General features: G+C 39.2%; 1 protein-coding gene across 2 annotated transcripts in view; it reads left to right on the forward strand.

Annotated features, from left to right (window-relative positions):
- Nucleotides 1-231: 231 nt before the first annotated feature.
- Nucleotides 232-15,829, forward strand: part of SRGAP1 (SLIT-ROBO Rho GTPase activating protein 1) — a 274,993-nt gene continuing 259,395 nt past the window's right edge. For both annotated transcript variants that reach the window (XM_004276587.4, XM_033440537.2), the window contains exon 1: nucleotides 232-435. In XM_004276587.4, coding sequence (XP_004276635.1) covers nucleotides 369-435 — 67 coding nt within the window. In that variant the 5' untranslated portion in view covers nucleotides 232-368. The remainder of the gene's footprint in view (nucleotides 436-15,829) is intronic.

Here is a 15,829-nt window from a genome sequence, read left to right on the forward strand (position 1 = left end):
CGTCCGCCCAGCGGTCGTAGAGGAAGTGGACGGGCTCCGGGTGGGGTGGGCAGGGAGACGCCCCCCACCACTCGCTTGCTGGAGTTTGCCGGCGCGCCGGGCCTCTCCGGCCCCGAGCTCTGGGCTCCCCTCAGCATCACCGACGGCAGCTCGATCCGGAGAGTATGGTGCCAGCGCCCGGGTTAATCTAGTCCTCGGCTCGCTCCTTTTTTTCCTCCTCCTCCTCCTCTCCCTCCCCCTTTCCCTCCTGTCGGTGCTGCCTCTGGGTTCCCGGCGTGTGGGAGTACAACTCTGCCTCTCCGAGGAGACTGGTCGGTGACCCTCGAACAGAACTTGCCCGCTGAAAGCAAACCCAGAACAGCTGGATAATGTCCACTCCGAGCAGATTCAAAAAGGACAAAGAGATCATAGCCGAGTATGAAAGTCAAGTCAAAGGTAAGGATGGGAGCGGCTGCCTTGCTCCTTTTGTGTGCTTTCTTGTCATTGTGCTCCGGGAGTTGCATTTCTCACTTGGGGTCTGTGTTGGAGGGAGGTGGTGAGGGACAGCTAGAGCGCCTCGATGAGCCACCCGGGGCTTCGTGGAAGCCAATCCCAGTCCCAGTCCCGTCCCGTCAAGCCCACAGGGAGCTGGAAACAGGGTGGCTCTCCGCCGCTGCCGGGGCGCCCCTCCAATAGGGGAGAACTGGCTTTAACTTAACCACCTTCAGCCGGGCAACTTACATAGGAGGCAGGCAGCAGCAGTGGTTCCTGCCCAGTTATCATCACTGTCATCCTTATTATTTTTTTTAAACGATACCATTGTCACAACGTAATTTTTTTTAAGGAGTCATTTTTTGAAGTCTGGCTCCGAAGTGCTCTAGAGCTTCATTGAGTGCAGGCAATTTTTGACATTCGCACTGTTCACTAATTTATCAGGGCGAGTCCCGCTTTTATAAAATAGCTCCCTAAAAGCTGGGCAGTTAAACCAAGCAAGGACTAGTGAATCTGACTCCTCCTTTTAATCTGTCACACTCACATGGGAATATTGCTTTATCATTTGTTGGAGGCCACTTGCATGTAAAATGAAGGTTTGAATATTTGAGTAGTAGTTTCCATCCATTTACATTGTCAACTGATGAAGGAATCTAATTAAGGTTGATTACACATTTTTACTTAACGTGCCTTGTGGTTTAAAAAATATATTTTCTCTCCAGTACAAGTATTTTGTGTTGCTGTTGAAGAGTTTATAAACATATATTTGGGTTTTTTTTTTTTTCCTCCTTTATGGTCTCTCATGGGTAGCTTTTCCCATCCATTGAGACAATGGATGGAGTGTTGAGATCACTGCTGTTCTTTGGAATATTCAAAGCAAAGTTGATAAAAATTGCTTTGTAGACACCTGTGTTTTTACAGACACAATCTTATGAAAGGACTGCAGAGAAAGGCGTTCCTGTACTTGTCTTGGGAAAAGCAGGAGCAGACTGGGGGTTCTTTTGTGTGGTCAAGTTGTGAAAATGCTTGGAGTCCTGTGAGAGGACCTGGTGGGGAAACCCTCTGTCAATCAGTGTGAATCTGGACCATCTCATCATGGCCAGAGACAAACACAATATGCAAGCCCAGAGACTTAAGTTTCCTTTAGGTTGACTCCAGTAATGGAGTTAAGATGAACACTGTTCAGGAAACACAGATTTTTATCTGCATGCAGTTAAGATAATTTATACTTGTAGGAACTGGTTACACTGACATGGAAGTTATGTTAGCAGAGAAGTAATTATTTGCTTCGAGACAGGTAAACTTTCTAATGAGCATAACCTTTCTTTTCTTAACGGTCCAACACAGCCAAAAGTCTTTCATACTGAGGTAGAACTCTTGTTCACAATCACCATTTCTCTGTGCGGTTTTTCCACATGGCTCTTTGTGGCAGGTCTTCAAGGGGTAGCAGTCTGGTTTTCCTGCTGCTTGGAGCACTGACTTGTAGAATGTATTTCCAAGTATTGGTTTCGGTATTTCTGCTCTAAGGTCATTTGTCCATGATCAAGTCTTTATCTGAAAAATATTCTCATGATTAATCTCTTTCAGAGTATGAATTTTATAGTTATATGGTTACTTATATGCTTTGAGGGTATAGGCCGTCTATATGGATTTAAAAATAAATACAATGGGGACTTCCCTGGCAATCCAGTGGTTAAGACTCCGTGTTTCCAATGCAAGGGGTGCAGGTTCGATCCCTGGTCCGGAAGCTTGAGATCCCACATGCTGTGGGGCACAACAACAACAAAAATAAATAAATAAAATAAAAATCAATAGAATGGGATGTGTTGCAATGCTTAAAATGTGTCCATCAAATCCAATCCAAGGAAAAATCACAAACATGGTAAAAATTACTTTTGGAACAAATTCTGTCCCATAGAAAGTGATCTGTCTCTTCCCTTCAACCCTCCTCACTTACCTGTGAGTCCTCAGGCTGCTTTATGGCTCTTTACTGCACCTGACCTGCCCTTCTCATCAGAGCCTGTGCCCACACTTCATCTACTTCCCCTGTAATACTTACACATCCTGTGTCTAACCCAGATCCTTCTATTCATATGCAAATATGGGAAGAGGGAAATATCAATACAATGGAATTGGATCATATACACCTTGAATGGCACACATTCACCTGAATTTACTAGGCAAAATCAAGAAGGCAGTGGAAGAGAAATGAGTTAAATAGTTAAATAGAGCATGAGGCCCGCTGTCCTGTGCAGTGAGAATAGGTCCCTTTTTAAGGATAATTTCAGAGGTAGGATCCTGGTTTTCCGTTTCTTTTCCTGAGCCCCTCTTTAAGGGTGAGTATCTCACCCTGGCAGATGCTAGTCGACTGCTTAAAGGTAGGTGGTTTTGGAACAACCAACTCTTTCAATTCTAACAGGTATTTCATCTGATGGTAAACAAAAGAAAGTGGCTTATTCTGTTGCTGGAGGAAAACCTAGCTGTGCTGGACTCCTTAAGAGAAGGCGTTGGTCTCTTCCCAATGAATAAAGACGTAAATATTGGACACTCTGCGTGATTTAAGTGTATCTGTGATACACTTAAATGTATCAAGAGTCATTTTTGATTATATGTGACTTTTTTACCTTCTGACTTGAATCTAACATTCTGGAGTATTGTCCTTTCTTATTCTCTCCCATTTCCCCTAATACCAGTTGCATTTATCTCAGAATTTCTGAGGTAAGGGTTTGATTTAAAAGAATGACTCCACAGATGTGGGATTTAGCCACTGTGGCTGCCTGCATGTGTTTAGGAAACAGACTTCATGGGGCTATTTTCAGTGTGAAAAGAACCATCCTAGGTGTAACGTGTAATTTTATGCTGTAATTTTATGGGTAAGACCATAAATGTATCCTGTTAGATGTATCATGTAGGGCGAGTCACTTAGCTTCTTCCTGGGTTTTGGTTTTCTTATCTGTAAGATAAGGAGTTTAGATTCTCTCAGTCCTAAGGGTCTTTGAGTCTAATTGAAGATGTCATGTCAGTTCACATTAATTATGCAGTAAAATTTTCAAGCTTTTTGCGTTTTCTCTTGGCTGCCCTGTCTTGAGGAGGGTTACCTTTGCTTTAACTTTTTTCATAATTCACAAACACTATGTATTATCTGATTTCTCAAGGAATTAAAATGTAATACCACAGAAAATACAGAAAAATAATAAAACCACGTTCAGAAAAGTAGAGCATAGAATTGTAAGAGGGGGGAGAATTGGGAATTATACAAGTAGTTAAACGGATAGATAGATTTAAATCGAGGACAAAAGGACCCCAAGCAATAATTTAAAAGATTAATGTGTTAGGTAATGTGTTAACTATAGGAGGAGAAAGACTGCTTCATGCGTGTTGGTCAACTTCCCAAAGATTTAGAATCCAGAGAAATTAAGCTCTTATTTGTGTGGACCCTTAAACAGCAAGATTGTCTGGAAAAGTGTATGAAACTCAAACCAGTTGACTACACTACTTTTAGCATCTCTGGCAAGATCGTAGCAAGTGGCTAACAGAAGTTTTGGGGATTATCTGTAGATTTTAGAGATCTAGTAATTTTTGAATTCTGCAGCAGAAATATTATGGAGCCCATGTAAAAAATATTGGTTCACATATAAGAGTCAGAAGAAACAAAAGACACATTTTGTGAGGTGGAACTCACGGATGGGAGGTTGTGTTTATTTTTAATAATGTGTGTTGTTAGTTGCTAAGAATTGACAGCTATTATTTGCAGTATTTTCCTGAGGATAATCTCATACTCATCTATGTGCCATACGTGCAGGAAGTGCCAAGAAAATCTGTTGTTTTTCAACCGCTCTGCTGCCTGAACTACAAATAGTACGTTTTGGTAGCAGATGGAGCATAAGGAAATGCCAGTTCAATTTAATATGACCTCCCGTCATGTGATAGGCTTCAATAGGGAAATTAAAAGTGCTACTGTCACTCATAGGGAACCTGTGTCTACCTCTAATGTTCTTCATTTAACTTGCAATCGAAAACAACAATTTAAATTACGAATTAAAACTTTATAGCTGGGAAGGACTTTAAACATTTCCTGTCCAGCCCACTTCAGCTGTGCAAGGAGGCATAATGTCAGTTACACAACTAACGGTAACAAATGTGGGACTGGAACCCAGGTCCTCTGCTTTTCGGTAACAGTGGTTTACTTTTAGATTCCTCACAAAGAAGAGTAGGAGATAGAACACTTACCTGTTTAGACTTTATATCCGTTGAAGGAATCATAGTTGGATGGACTAGAGAACAGCAATTCTGGTCCGTTAACAGGAGGAGTTAATTAAATTGATTAACCATAACTAAGTTGTTTTTTCACCAAGATCATTTCAAGAAACCACAATGCCCAGGCAGCAGCTTCACAAGGTGGTTTAAAGATCAAGGGGAAAAAAATATGGTGAATATGTACAAATGTAACGCACTTGAAATTTTGGTCATACTAAGTGAAGCTACTGCAATAAGCCCTCTTATGTTGTCCAGAAAACCTGATTTGTTTCATGAACTTCAAAGTATCTTAAGAAATAGTTTTGGAGAAATGTTTAAGCAAAGCATGCTCTGAAATACAGTGAGGGTTGGAGTATGCTATGGGATGGTAAATCTGAGCTCTGTCTAGATTGCTTTGCTTACTCCTGTGCTGTGTGATGACCAGGTCAGGAACCTCACGTCCTCAGCTCTGGTCCAATTTGAGAGTCTACTTTGTGGACTGAGCAGACCCTTTTTTATGCTAACTACTTTTATTTCAAGTTACATAACTGAGAATTAAGATTAAGAAAAAATACGGAGTAAACTGTATGTCTAATCACTCAGTCTACGTTTGTTTTAGTGGTTTGAAGGCAGAAGTTGGGAATAGAGACAGTTACTAGAAGACATTTTTAGTTATTTGAAGGTATTTTTATTCGTTGGACCCAAATTACTTTCTAATTTATTGACAACATATATATGCTCACCTGTTGGTATGTCAGGATGGGAAAAAAACAGAACATAGTGTTTAAGAGCAGAAACTGGTGTTAGCCATTCAGCCCTGCCACTAATAATATACTTGAGCCCTAACAGTCAACTTTTTCATCTGTAAAATTGGGATAATAATAGTACTTAACTCCTTGCCTTTGTGAGGCTTCTGTGAGGTGATTTGTGGAAAGCCTTTATCACACGCTTGGCACTGATAAATAGTCTATAAAAGTTAGCCCTTGTTAATCTGTTTCATTTTGTTTTTCTTTACGTTTCAACTGCTTCTTGTTACATTCTGACTTAGATAAGCTTTTTGAAATTCAAATACATAATCACCAATCTGCTGCCTAAATAGATCCCAAAGTGGGCGATTCTTAAATCATCCTGATAAAGTCCTCTGTACTTTTAGAATGGAGTGAGTTTCATGGTGGGATTAAAAAGGGATATGTGATAGGCAAACCAGAGAGATTCCCAGCTCCTTATAAGGTGGATTTTTTTTTTTATTGTGTCATTCCTTTTTATCCAAGTACAAGTAACAGCTGAAAAGCACATTTCCTGGGCTGCCATGTGTTTGCTTACAACTTTTGTTTTACATTTTCTCTACCTTTAATGATGCCAAATGGAAAATGAAAACTGTAGTCCAATCAATTGATTTTATTTATCCATGGTGAAAAGGATTCTTATGATGTCAGATAAAGTCTCTGACTTAATTTCATAGTTTTGAGCAAAATATTGTTTTAAAATCAATATAGAAATGAAAAATTTCACTTGTACCTGCTAATTTGCTTTTGCTTCATTTGAAAGCACTTTGATTTTTTTCCAGCTTTATTGAGATATATTTGACATATAACAGAAAGCACTTTGATATTAAAAATTATTGTCTAGGGCTTCCCTGGTGGCGCAGTGGTTGAGAGTCCGCCTGCCGATGCAGGGGACACGGGTTCGTGCCCCGATCCGGGAAGATCCCGCATGCTGTGGAGCGGCTGGGCCCGTGAGCCATGGCCGCTGAGCCTGCGCGTCTGGAGCCTGTGCTCCGCAATGGGAGAGGCCACAGCGGTGAGAGGCCCACGTACCGCAAAAAAAAAAAAATTATTGTCTATGTATCTCCCACACCTCCTGGTATAGGGCTTCATTAAACATTAACTGAATGAATAGAGTAATTGTTTTGAATTATCATTCCTTTATAGTATAAACTAACATGGCGATCATTCAGAATTATCTACGGTGTCCAATGAAGTATTACCACAAAATTAAACTGAATTCAAATGTGTAAGTTACACACATTTAGAAAGTCACAGAGCTGGAAACAGAGTGTCCAACAATGGAGAATAGTTAACTAAATTCCACTGGGGAATGGTTAACTAACTTGTGCACATGGAATGTTATGGGGTCATTAACAGTGGTTTTTGAAGAACGTTTTATGGTATGGAGAAATATTTTATAATAATTGGGAAAAAGAGAGACCATTAAAAAAAAAAAAAGCATGGTTAGGACAAGCTAAAACAGAGCTAAATTGATGTATAGCTACGTACATACACGTGTGTCAGCCATACTGGGTAGTGGGATTTCAGCATGAGGAGAAACCGTAGTTGGACCTCAGTCTTATATGTCACCAACAAATGAAATAAAACATCACTCCCTCCAAGTCAGATGTTCTGTGCAGTCAAAAGTTTATAATTAAAGTTAACTTCCATGGCGGGGGGGAAAAAAGGATGATGAAATAATAATAATGAAAAATAATCGTAACAGCAGCTAACAGTTATTGAGCGCTCAGGGTGTGCCAGTCACTGTCATGGCTGCTTTGCATGGGTGGACTCAGCTTTCTATGTACATACCAAACTATAACGCATGGCGGGAGGAGTTTCCGGTTATTTTTCCTGTTTGGTATAGGTTGTATTTCCTGTACTTTTGGACCTCAGTACATCCTCTCCTTGGTAAATTTCCTGGCCTAATGCAGGAATCTCACTTTGAGACCCACCCTCCTTCAGGATGGGGGTGGGCCAAGGTGCATCCAAGCGAGATTGAACCTCTGCTGATCAGGTTTGTTCACAGGACAATTTCAGACTTCCTGTTTGCCTACAGCTCAGTGATATACTTTGGTTTTTTTCTTGCTTTGAATTCAGCTAACAGTTCGTAGGTTGCAGGGTGGGAGGGTGGGAGAAGCAGCCTCTCTTTTTCTTTTCTTTTCTTTTCTTGGGTGAAATCTATATACAAGTGGGTACGGAAAATTATTTACAATTTAATGCATAATAATAAAATGAATACCTGGTTAGTAGCCACCCAGGTTAAGAAATAGAACATTAGCAGTGTCTAGAAACCCCCACATTGTCCCCTTTCTAACAAATCTCTCTTCATCCTATTGCCCCCTCAATAACAATTCTAAATTTAGTATTAATCATCCCCTTGTTTTCTTTAAAGTTTTATGATAGTTTTATAGTTTTCTTTATAGTTTTGATGTATGTTATATCCATGCATCAAAAATACAGAGCCCTTTTGAACACATACCAGATTTTTTAATGATATTAAAGAATTGACGTTGGGCTTCCCTGGTGGCGCAGTGGTTGAGAGTCCACCTGCCAATGCATGGGACACGGGTTCGTGCCCCGGTCTGGGAAGATCCCACATGCCGCGAAACGGCTGGGCCTGTGAGCCATGGCCGCTGAGCCTGCGCGTCCGGAGCCTGTGCTCCACAACGGGAGAGGCCACAACAGTGAGAGGCCCGCATACCGCAAAAAAAAAAAAAAAAAAAGAATTGATGTTAATTTTAAAAAATAATAGTATTTTGGCATGTATAACAAATCTTTATCTTTTAAATATATGTGCTGAAGTATTTGGGGATGGCTAAGATTTGCTTCAGTATAATCTGGGGGAAGGAGGAAGTAGGTGGGAATACGGATAAAATAAGATTAGCCAGGAATTGATAATTGTTGGGTACATGGGGTTCATTATTTTATTCTCTTTACTTTTTGTATGTTTAAAATTTTCTCTAATAAAAAATTTTCGAAGTAAGTATGCCTTCTTATGACTTCCATTTTTCACTCAATGTTATATTAAGATTGATCTACATTAATGTGTGTAGCTATCATTAATTTACTTTCACTGATATATAGTATTCCAGTGCATGAAAATCCTGGAAGCTATTTATTCTTTCTTTATTTATTCATTCTTTATGACATTTGGGTTATTTGCACTTTTTGCCATCATGATTAATAATAATATATAAAATGCTGTGAGTGTCTCCTCGTGTACATGAGTTTCTCTATGTATACTTGCTAGGTCATAGGGAATGTGCATGGTCAACTTTACTAATGTCAAACTTTTCTCTAAGTGCTTGGTAGTTATTCTCTTACCAGCAGTGAATGAGAATTCCACATCCTGAAAAACACTTAGTATGGGCCAATGTATTAGTTAAGGTAAAGGCTAAACTATAATAATAAAGAGAACCTTGAAAGACAATAACCTAAAAATGTAGAAATTTCTCACATAACAGTCTGGAGGTGTGCAGTCCAGGCTACCAGGACAGTTTTGCCTCCTTAAATTATTTGAGTTTTCTCCATCTCGTTCCTCTGCCATCACCTAGGGAACTGAACTTGTATGCCTGGTTGAAACTGGGTCTTAAGTATATCCATGTTCTGACTTACAGGAAGGAAAATGAGTCTTGAGGAGCATATGGCCAATGTGTTAAAATCCAGGCCAGAAATAATACAGAGAATTTCCATTCATTTAACTGGTGAGAACTTAGTCACAGGACAACATCTTGCTGCAAGGGAGGCTGGCAAGTGTAGTCTCCCTGGGCAGCCCTGTTTTCAGCTACAACTTCATGACCATGAAAGGAGAGAACAGATTTGGACAACCAGTAGTCAGCATGAAGACAAGGTTTTCTGGAGAGGCAGTCTACTGGGGTAAAATGGTATTTTGGCTTAATTTGTATGTCTTTGATTGCTGATGAGATAGAGCATCTTTTCACATATTTAAGAGCCATTTGCTTTTGTCACTAAAATGCTTATTCATACCTTTGCCCATTTATCTGTTGGTTTGTCTTTTTCTTATTGATTTGTGCCTTTTGTTTTGTTTTGGTTTTGGTATGTTCTTAATATTGATCTTTTGTCAATTATATCTGTTGCAAATATCTTCTCCCTGTTTGTAGTTCGTATTTTCATATTTTAAAAAGATATCTCTGGATAAACAGAAGTTGCTCATTTTAATTTGTTCAAATGTATGAATTATTTATATTTTGTGTTTAAGTAATCCTTCCCTACTCTAAGGTCAGAAAGATATCTGTCTATATTATCTTAGAAATGTTTTAAAATCTTGCTTTTGACATAAAAGTTTTTATCTGAAGTTATTTTTCGTATTGTGAACTAGGGATATATTTTTAGTTCTTTTCATGTGGATGGCCAACTTTTTTCATTCCGCTTGCTAAATAGTTTCTTCTTTTAAAAAGTAATCTACTAGCTACTTCTGTCTTGATCAGAGTTTCATGTATACATGTGTCTATCTCGACACTCTATTGTGTTCCATTGGTTAATTTATAAATTCTTGCACATACCACACTATCTTAATTACTATAGCTTTATAATAAGTCTTATATTTGGTAGGCCAAATTCTACTTCCTTGTACCCTTTCAGAAGTATCTTGGTGATCTTGGTCCTTTCTCTTTCATGTGCATTTTATTTATTTATTTATAAAATAGTTATTTGGCTGTGTCAGGTCTTAGTTGCGGCATGCGGACTCTTAGTTGCTGCATGCATGCAGGATCTAGTTCCATGACCAGAGCTCAAACCCGGGCCCCCTGCATTGGGAGTGCAGAGTCTTAGCCACTGGACCACCAGGGAAGTCCCTCATGTGCATTTTAGAATCAGTTTTCCTTCCATGGGAAGCCCATAGCCATTTTGATTGAAACTGTGTGAAATTATAAAGCAATTAGCTACTGTATGTTAGATTATAAGTTCTACTTACCCATGAATATGAATATTTCTCCATTTATTTAGTTGTTTTTAAATATCTTACTGTAAAGTTTTATATTTTCTGTTTTTTTGTTAGACTTATTTCACTTTTGTTACTAATGTTTATGAGATCTCTTTTTTTTTTTTTTTTTTTTTGCGGTACGCGGGCCTGTCCTGTCGCGGAGCACAGGCTCCGGACGCGCGGGCCCAGCAGCCACGGCTCACGGCCCAGCCACTTCGCGGCATGCGGGATCCTCCCGAACCGGGGCACGAACCCGCGTCCCCTGCATCGGCAGGCGGACTCTCAACCACTGCGCCACCAGGGAAGCCCTATGAGATCTCTTTTAAAATTGTTTTCTAATTCTTTCTGGTATACAGAAATGCAGTTTACTTTAGCATATTGGTCTTATATCCAGCCACTTTGCTAGTTTATTATTATTTCAAATAATTTGTTCATATTTTGCTTAAAAAAATCTTATTATTTGCAAATATAAAGACAATTATATTTCCTCCTTCCAAACCTTACGGCTTTAATTTATTCTTCTATTTTTGCCCTAGGCAGAATTTTGAGCATGAAGTTAATAAACGTAGTGAATTGTCATTCTTTTCTTGTTCTGGATTTAAAGGGAGTGTTTTCAAGCCTCTCCTACCATAAAGGATAATGATTGTTTTCAGTTTATTATAGATATTCTTATCAGGTTAAGTTTCATGTATTCTCTGTTTACTTGAAGTTTTTTTTTTTTGCGGTACGCGGGCCTCTCACTGTTGTGGCCTCTCCCGTTGCAGAGCACAGGCTCCGGACGCGCAGGCTCAGCGGCCATGGCTCACCTGCCCAGCCGCTCCGCAACATGTGGGATCTTCCCGGACCGGGCACGAACCCGTGTCCCCTGCATCGGCAGGCAGACTCTCAACCACTGCGCCACCAGGGAACCCCTACTTGAAGTTTTAATCATTAATAGTTGGTTGAAAGTTATCCTTTTTTCTTTTTGCATCTATTGATTTTTTAAAATATTTATTTATTTATATATTTGGCTACATTGGGTCTTAATTGTGGCACAATGGGATCTTTCGTTGTGGCGCGTGGGCTCTTCGTTGCAGCACACAGGCTTCTCTAGTTGCGGCATGTGGGCTGTGTAGTTGTGGCATGTGGGCTTAGTAGTTGCGACATGCGGGCTTATTGCCCACGGCATGTGGGACCTTAGTTCTTGGACCAGGGATCAAACCTGCATCCCCTGCATTGGAAGGCAGATTCTTAACCACTGGACCACCAGGGAAGTCCCTGCATCTATTGATATTACTTTTTCTTCTTTAATCTGTTAATGTAATGAGAAATATTTACAGAGTTTCTAATATTGAACCATCTCTGTATTCCAGAATTAAACCTATCTTCATCATTGTATTATATATGTAAATAGTTGGATTCAGTTTGCCAGTATTTAGTTCAGGTGTTTTTGTTGATGTTTTTTGTTTTTTGTCTCTAAATTCTTGAATGAAACAGACCCATGGCTTTCCTTTCAGATAATGTTCTTGTCTGGGTTCATATTTCAGTTATACTAGCCTAACAGAATGCATTGGAGAGCATTGCTTCTCTTTCTATTTTGTAAAGGAGTTTGAAATTTTGGAATATTCCTTCTCTTGAAAGGTCGGTAAAACTGCTTATTTGGGCCTAGTTATTTTCTTTGTGTGAAGAACTTTTAACTGCTAATCAGCAGTTAATCATTAGTTTTACTACTGATAGGATTATCTATTCTTTATATTTCTTCTGAAGTCAGTTTTGTTAAGTTATGTTTTTCTAGAAATGTCTCTGTTTTGTGTAAGTTTTCAAATATATTGACATAATGTTGATGATAGTATATTTTAAAAATATGGGCTGATCTGTATTTAATTTAAAATATTATTGTAGGGAATTCCCTGGTGGTCCAGTGGTTAGGACTTGGCGCTTTCACTGCAGGGGCAGCCGGTCAGGGAACTAAGATCCTGTAAGCCATGCAGTAGGGCCAGAAAATAAAAATAAAAAATTATTTTAGAATATTTATTTTTGCCTTATCTCTTTCTTGCTGAATCTTAAAAGGGGGTTGTCTCTTTTTGTTGTTTTTTCTTTTTTATTGATTTCTGCTCTTATCTTTACTCTCATCCTTTAAATTTTCTTCAGATTTATTCTGTTCTTTATCTGTTTTTTTTTAAGTTGGACATACAGCTCATTTGTTTTTATCCTTCTTTGCTACTGTAAGCATTTAAGGCAATAAATTTCTTTTCTAATGTAAATGTTATTTCTAATAAAAGCATCATTCTTAACAAAGGCATCTGTTCTTCTCCCCAATAAATATTCTCCCCTAATAAATATTTGTGATAGTTCCTCTTAGAGTACCATCTTTGCTTCATCTAGAAAGTTTTGATGTGTAAAGTTTATTAAAATTAACTTCTGAGTATTTTGAATTTCTTATAATGGTTTCCCCTTTGCCCCATGAGGTATATAGGAGTGTGACTTTACATTAAAAAAAAAGTGAAGGGACTTCCCTGGTGGTGCAGTGGATAAGAATCCGCCTGCCACTGCACGGGACACGGGTTCGATCCCTGGTCCGGGAAGATCCCACATGCCGCAGAGCAACTAAGCCCGTGCACCACAACTACTGAGCCTGAGCTCTAGAGCCTGCGAGCCACAACTACTGAGCCCAGGTGCCACAACTCCGGAAGCCCGTGCACCTAGAGCCCATGCTCTGCAACAAGAGAAGCCACCGCAATGAGAAGCCCGTGCACCGCAACGAAGAGTAGCCCCTGCTCGCCGCAACTAGAGAAAGCCCGTGCACAGCAACAAAGACCCAATACAGCCAAAAATTAATAAATAATTAATTAATTTAAAAAAAATTTTTAAGTGAAGATATTTATCTTTTTTTAAAAATATAATTACTACATTGCAATCTGAGAGTAATCGTGTTTGAAATTAGTTGGGGATTATTTCCTCTTACTGTTCTCTGGAGGAATTCATGTAAGACTGGAATTATGTCACTCTTAAATGTTTAGTAAAGGTATCCAAGTTTAGTATTTTCATCAAGAAAAAAAATCTGTCGGGACTTCCTTGGCAGTCCAGTGGTTAAGACTCCGCACTGCCAATGCAGAGGGCGCAGGTTCGATCCCTGGTCTGGGCAACTAAGATCCCACGTGTTGTGTGGCATGACCAAAAAATAAATAAAATTTTAAATAAGAAAAACAAAAAAATCTGTCATTGCTTTCAAATTTACAAATTTTCTTTTTTTTTATGGCTGCGTCGGGTCTTCGTTGCTGTGCACGGGCTTTCTCTAGTTGCAGTGAGGGGGGGCTACTCTTCTTTGCAGCATGCAGGCTTCTCATTACGGTGGCTTCTCCTGTTGCAGAGCACGGGTTGTAGGCACATGGGCTTCAGGAGTTGCAGTACACGGGCTCAGCAGTTGTGGCTTGTGGGCTCTAGAGCACAGACTCAGTAGTTGTGGCCTGCGGGCTCAGTAGTTGTGGCGCATGGGCCCTAGAGAGCACAGGCTTCAGTAGTTGCAGCACGTGGGCTCAGTAGTTGTGGCTCTAGGGTGTGTGGGCTTCAGTAGTTGTGGCGCGCAGGCTCAGTAGTTGTGGCTCACGGGCTCTAGAGCGCAGGCTCAGTAGTTGTGGTGCACCAGCTTAGTTGCTACACGTCATATGGGATATTCCCGGACCAGGGCTCAAACCCGTGTCCCCTGCATTGGCAGGCAGCTTCTTAAACACTGCACCACCAGGGAAGCCCCACAAATTTTCTAATTTACTGACATAGAATCGTTTATAGTATTCTTGTATCTTTTTAGTCTCTGCGGTGTCTGCAGTTATACTTCTTTTCTGTTAATAACAATTGTTTGTATGTGTGCCTTCTCCCGTTTTTTCCTTGATTGACTTTGCCACAGGTATGTTTATTTTATTAGTCTTTTCAAAGAATTAGATTTTGCTTCTTTGAGTTACTGTGTTGTATGTTTGTTTTCTATTTTGTTAGTTTTTCCTCCTTGTGATTCCCTTCCTTTTACTTCTTTGTGAGCATTATTTGCTGATCCTTTTAAAAATTCTTATTTTCCAAGTTCTTTTCTTCTTTTTTAATGTAAACGTGTAAGTAATAAAATTTTCTCTAAGTACTGCTTATCTGCATTCTACAAAAATTTTTTTTTACATGTTTATTGTTTAATTTGGGGGCATAGCAAATGTAGCTCTTCTTTTTTTAATTGAAGTATAGTTGATTTACAATGTTGTGGTAGTTTCAGGTATTCAGCAAAGTGATTCAGTTATATATGTAACTGAATATATATATTACATATGTAATATATATATATTTTTTCAGATTCTTTTCCATTTTAGGTTATTATAAGATATTGACTATAGTTCCCTGTGCTATATAGTAGGTCCTTGCTGTTTATCTATTTTATATATAGTAACGCATATTTCTATAAATTTGGTTTTTAAAGAATCAATTTAACTTATTTAATTAATTAATTTATTTATTTTTGGTTGCGTTGGGTCTTCGTTGCTGCACACGGGCTTTCTGTAGTTGTGGTGAGCGGGGGCTACTCTTCCTTGCAGTGGGCAGGCTTCTCATTGCAGTGGCCTCTCCTGTTGCAGAGCACGGGCTCCAGGCACGCGGGCTTCAGCAGTTGTGGCACACAGGCTCAGTAGTTGTGGCTCACAGGCTCTAAAGAGCAGGCTCAGTAGTTGTGGCACATGGGCTTAGTTGCTCTGTGGCATGTGGGAACCTCCCAGACCAGGGATCGAACCCCTGTCCCCTGCATTGGCAGGTGGATTCTTAACCACTCTGCCACCAGGGAAGTCTCTATAAATTTTTATATGTAGTGTTTGTGTTACCTTTCAGTTCTGTGTATTTTCTAATTTCCATTATGTTTTTTTTCTATGACTCATAATCTGTTTAAAAGTGTGTTTTAAATTTTTCAGATATACGAAGTTATTTCATTTATGGTTTTATTACTGATTTCTAACTTAATTGCATTGTCATCATAGAACATCGTCTGATTATATTGATCTTTGGAAATGTTTTTCTTGACCATGTTTTCTTTGACCATGTTATTTAAGATTATAAGCCTCAACCTCTCCTGGCTCTTCCCATCTTCCTTCTCCTGCTTTCTATCTCTCCATAGCGCTCGCTCGTTATCATTTGATCTGCTTTATACTGACCTTATCTTGTTTTGGGACTTTTAAAGTTCATTACTTATGTGAAAGCTGGTGATGTGATTAAAATTATATTTTAAAAATATTTTATCCAGCATTTTAGTTTCAACCTGAAAAGTCAGGTTCAAAATCTATGTCAGAACTACTGACATATATAATAAGTATGAGTTAAGACCAAAATGATAATGAATTTAAAGGAATTTGAAAGGAAATGGTTTTGATGTTCAGAGAAAGATGATCCAAAATATTTAAATTTATTCTAC

Source organism: Orcinus orca, chromosome 11 (genome assembly GCF_937001465.1).
Source record: "Orcinus orca chromosome 11, mOrcOrc1.1, whole genome shotgun sequence".
NCBI lineage: Eukaryota > Metazoa > Chordata > Mammalia > Artiodactyla > Delphinidae > Orcinus > Orcinus orca.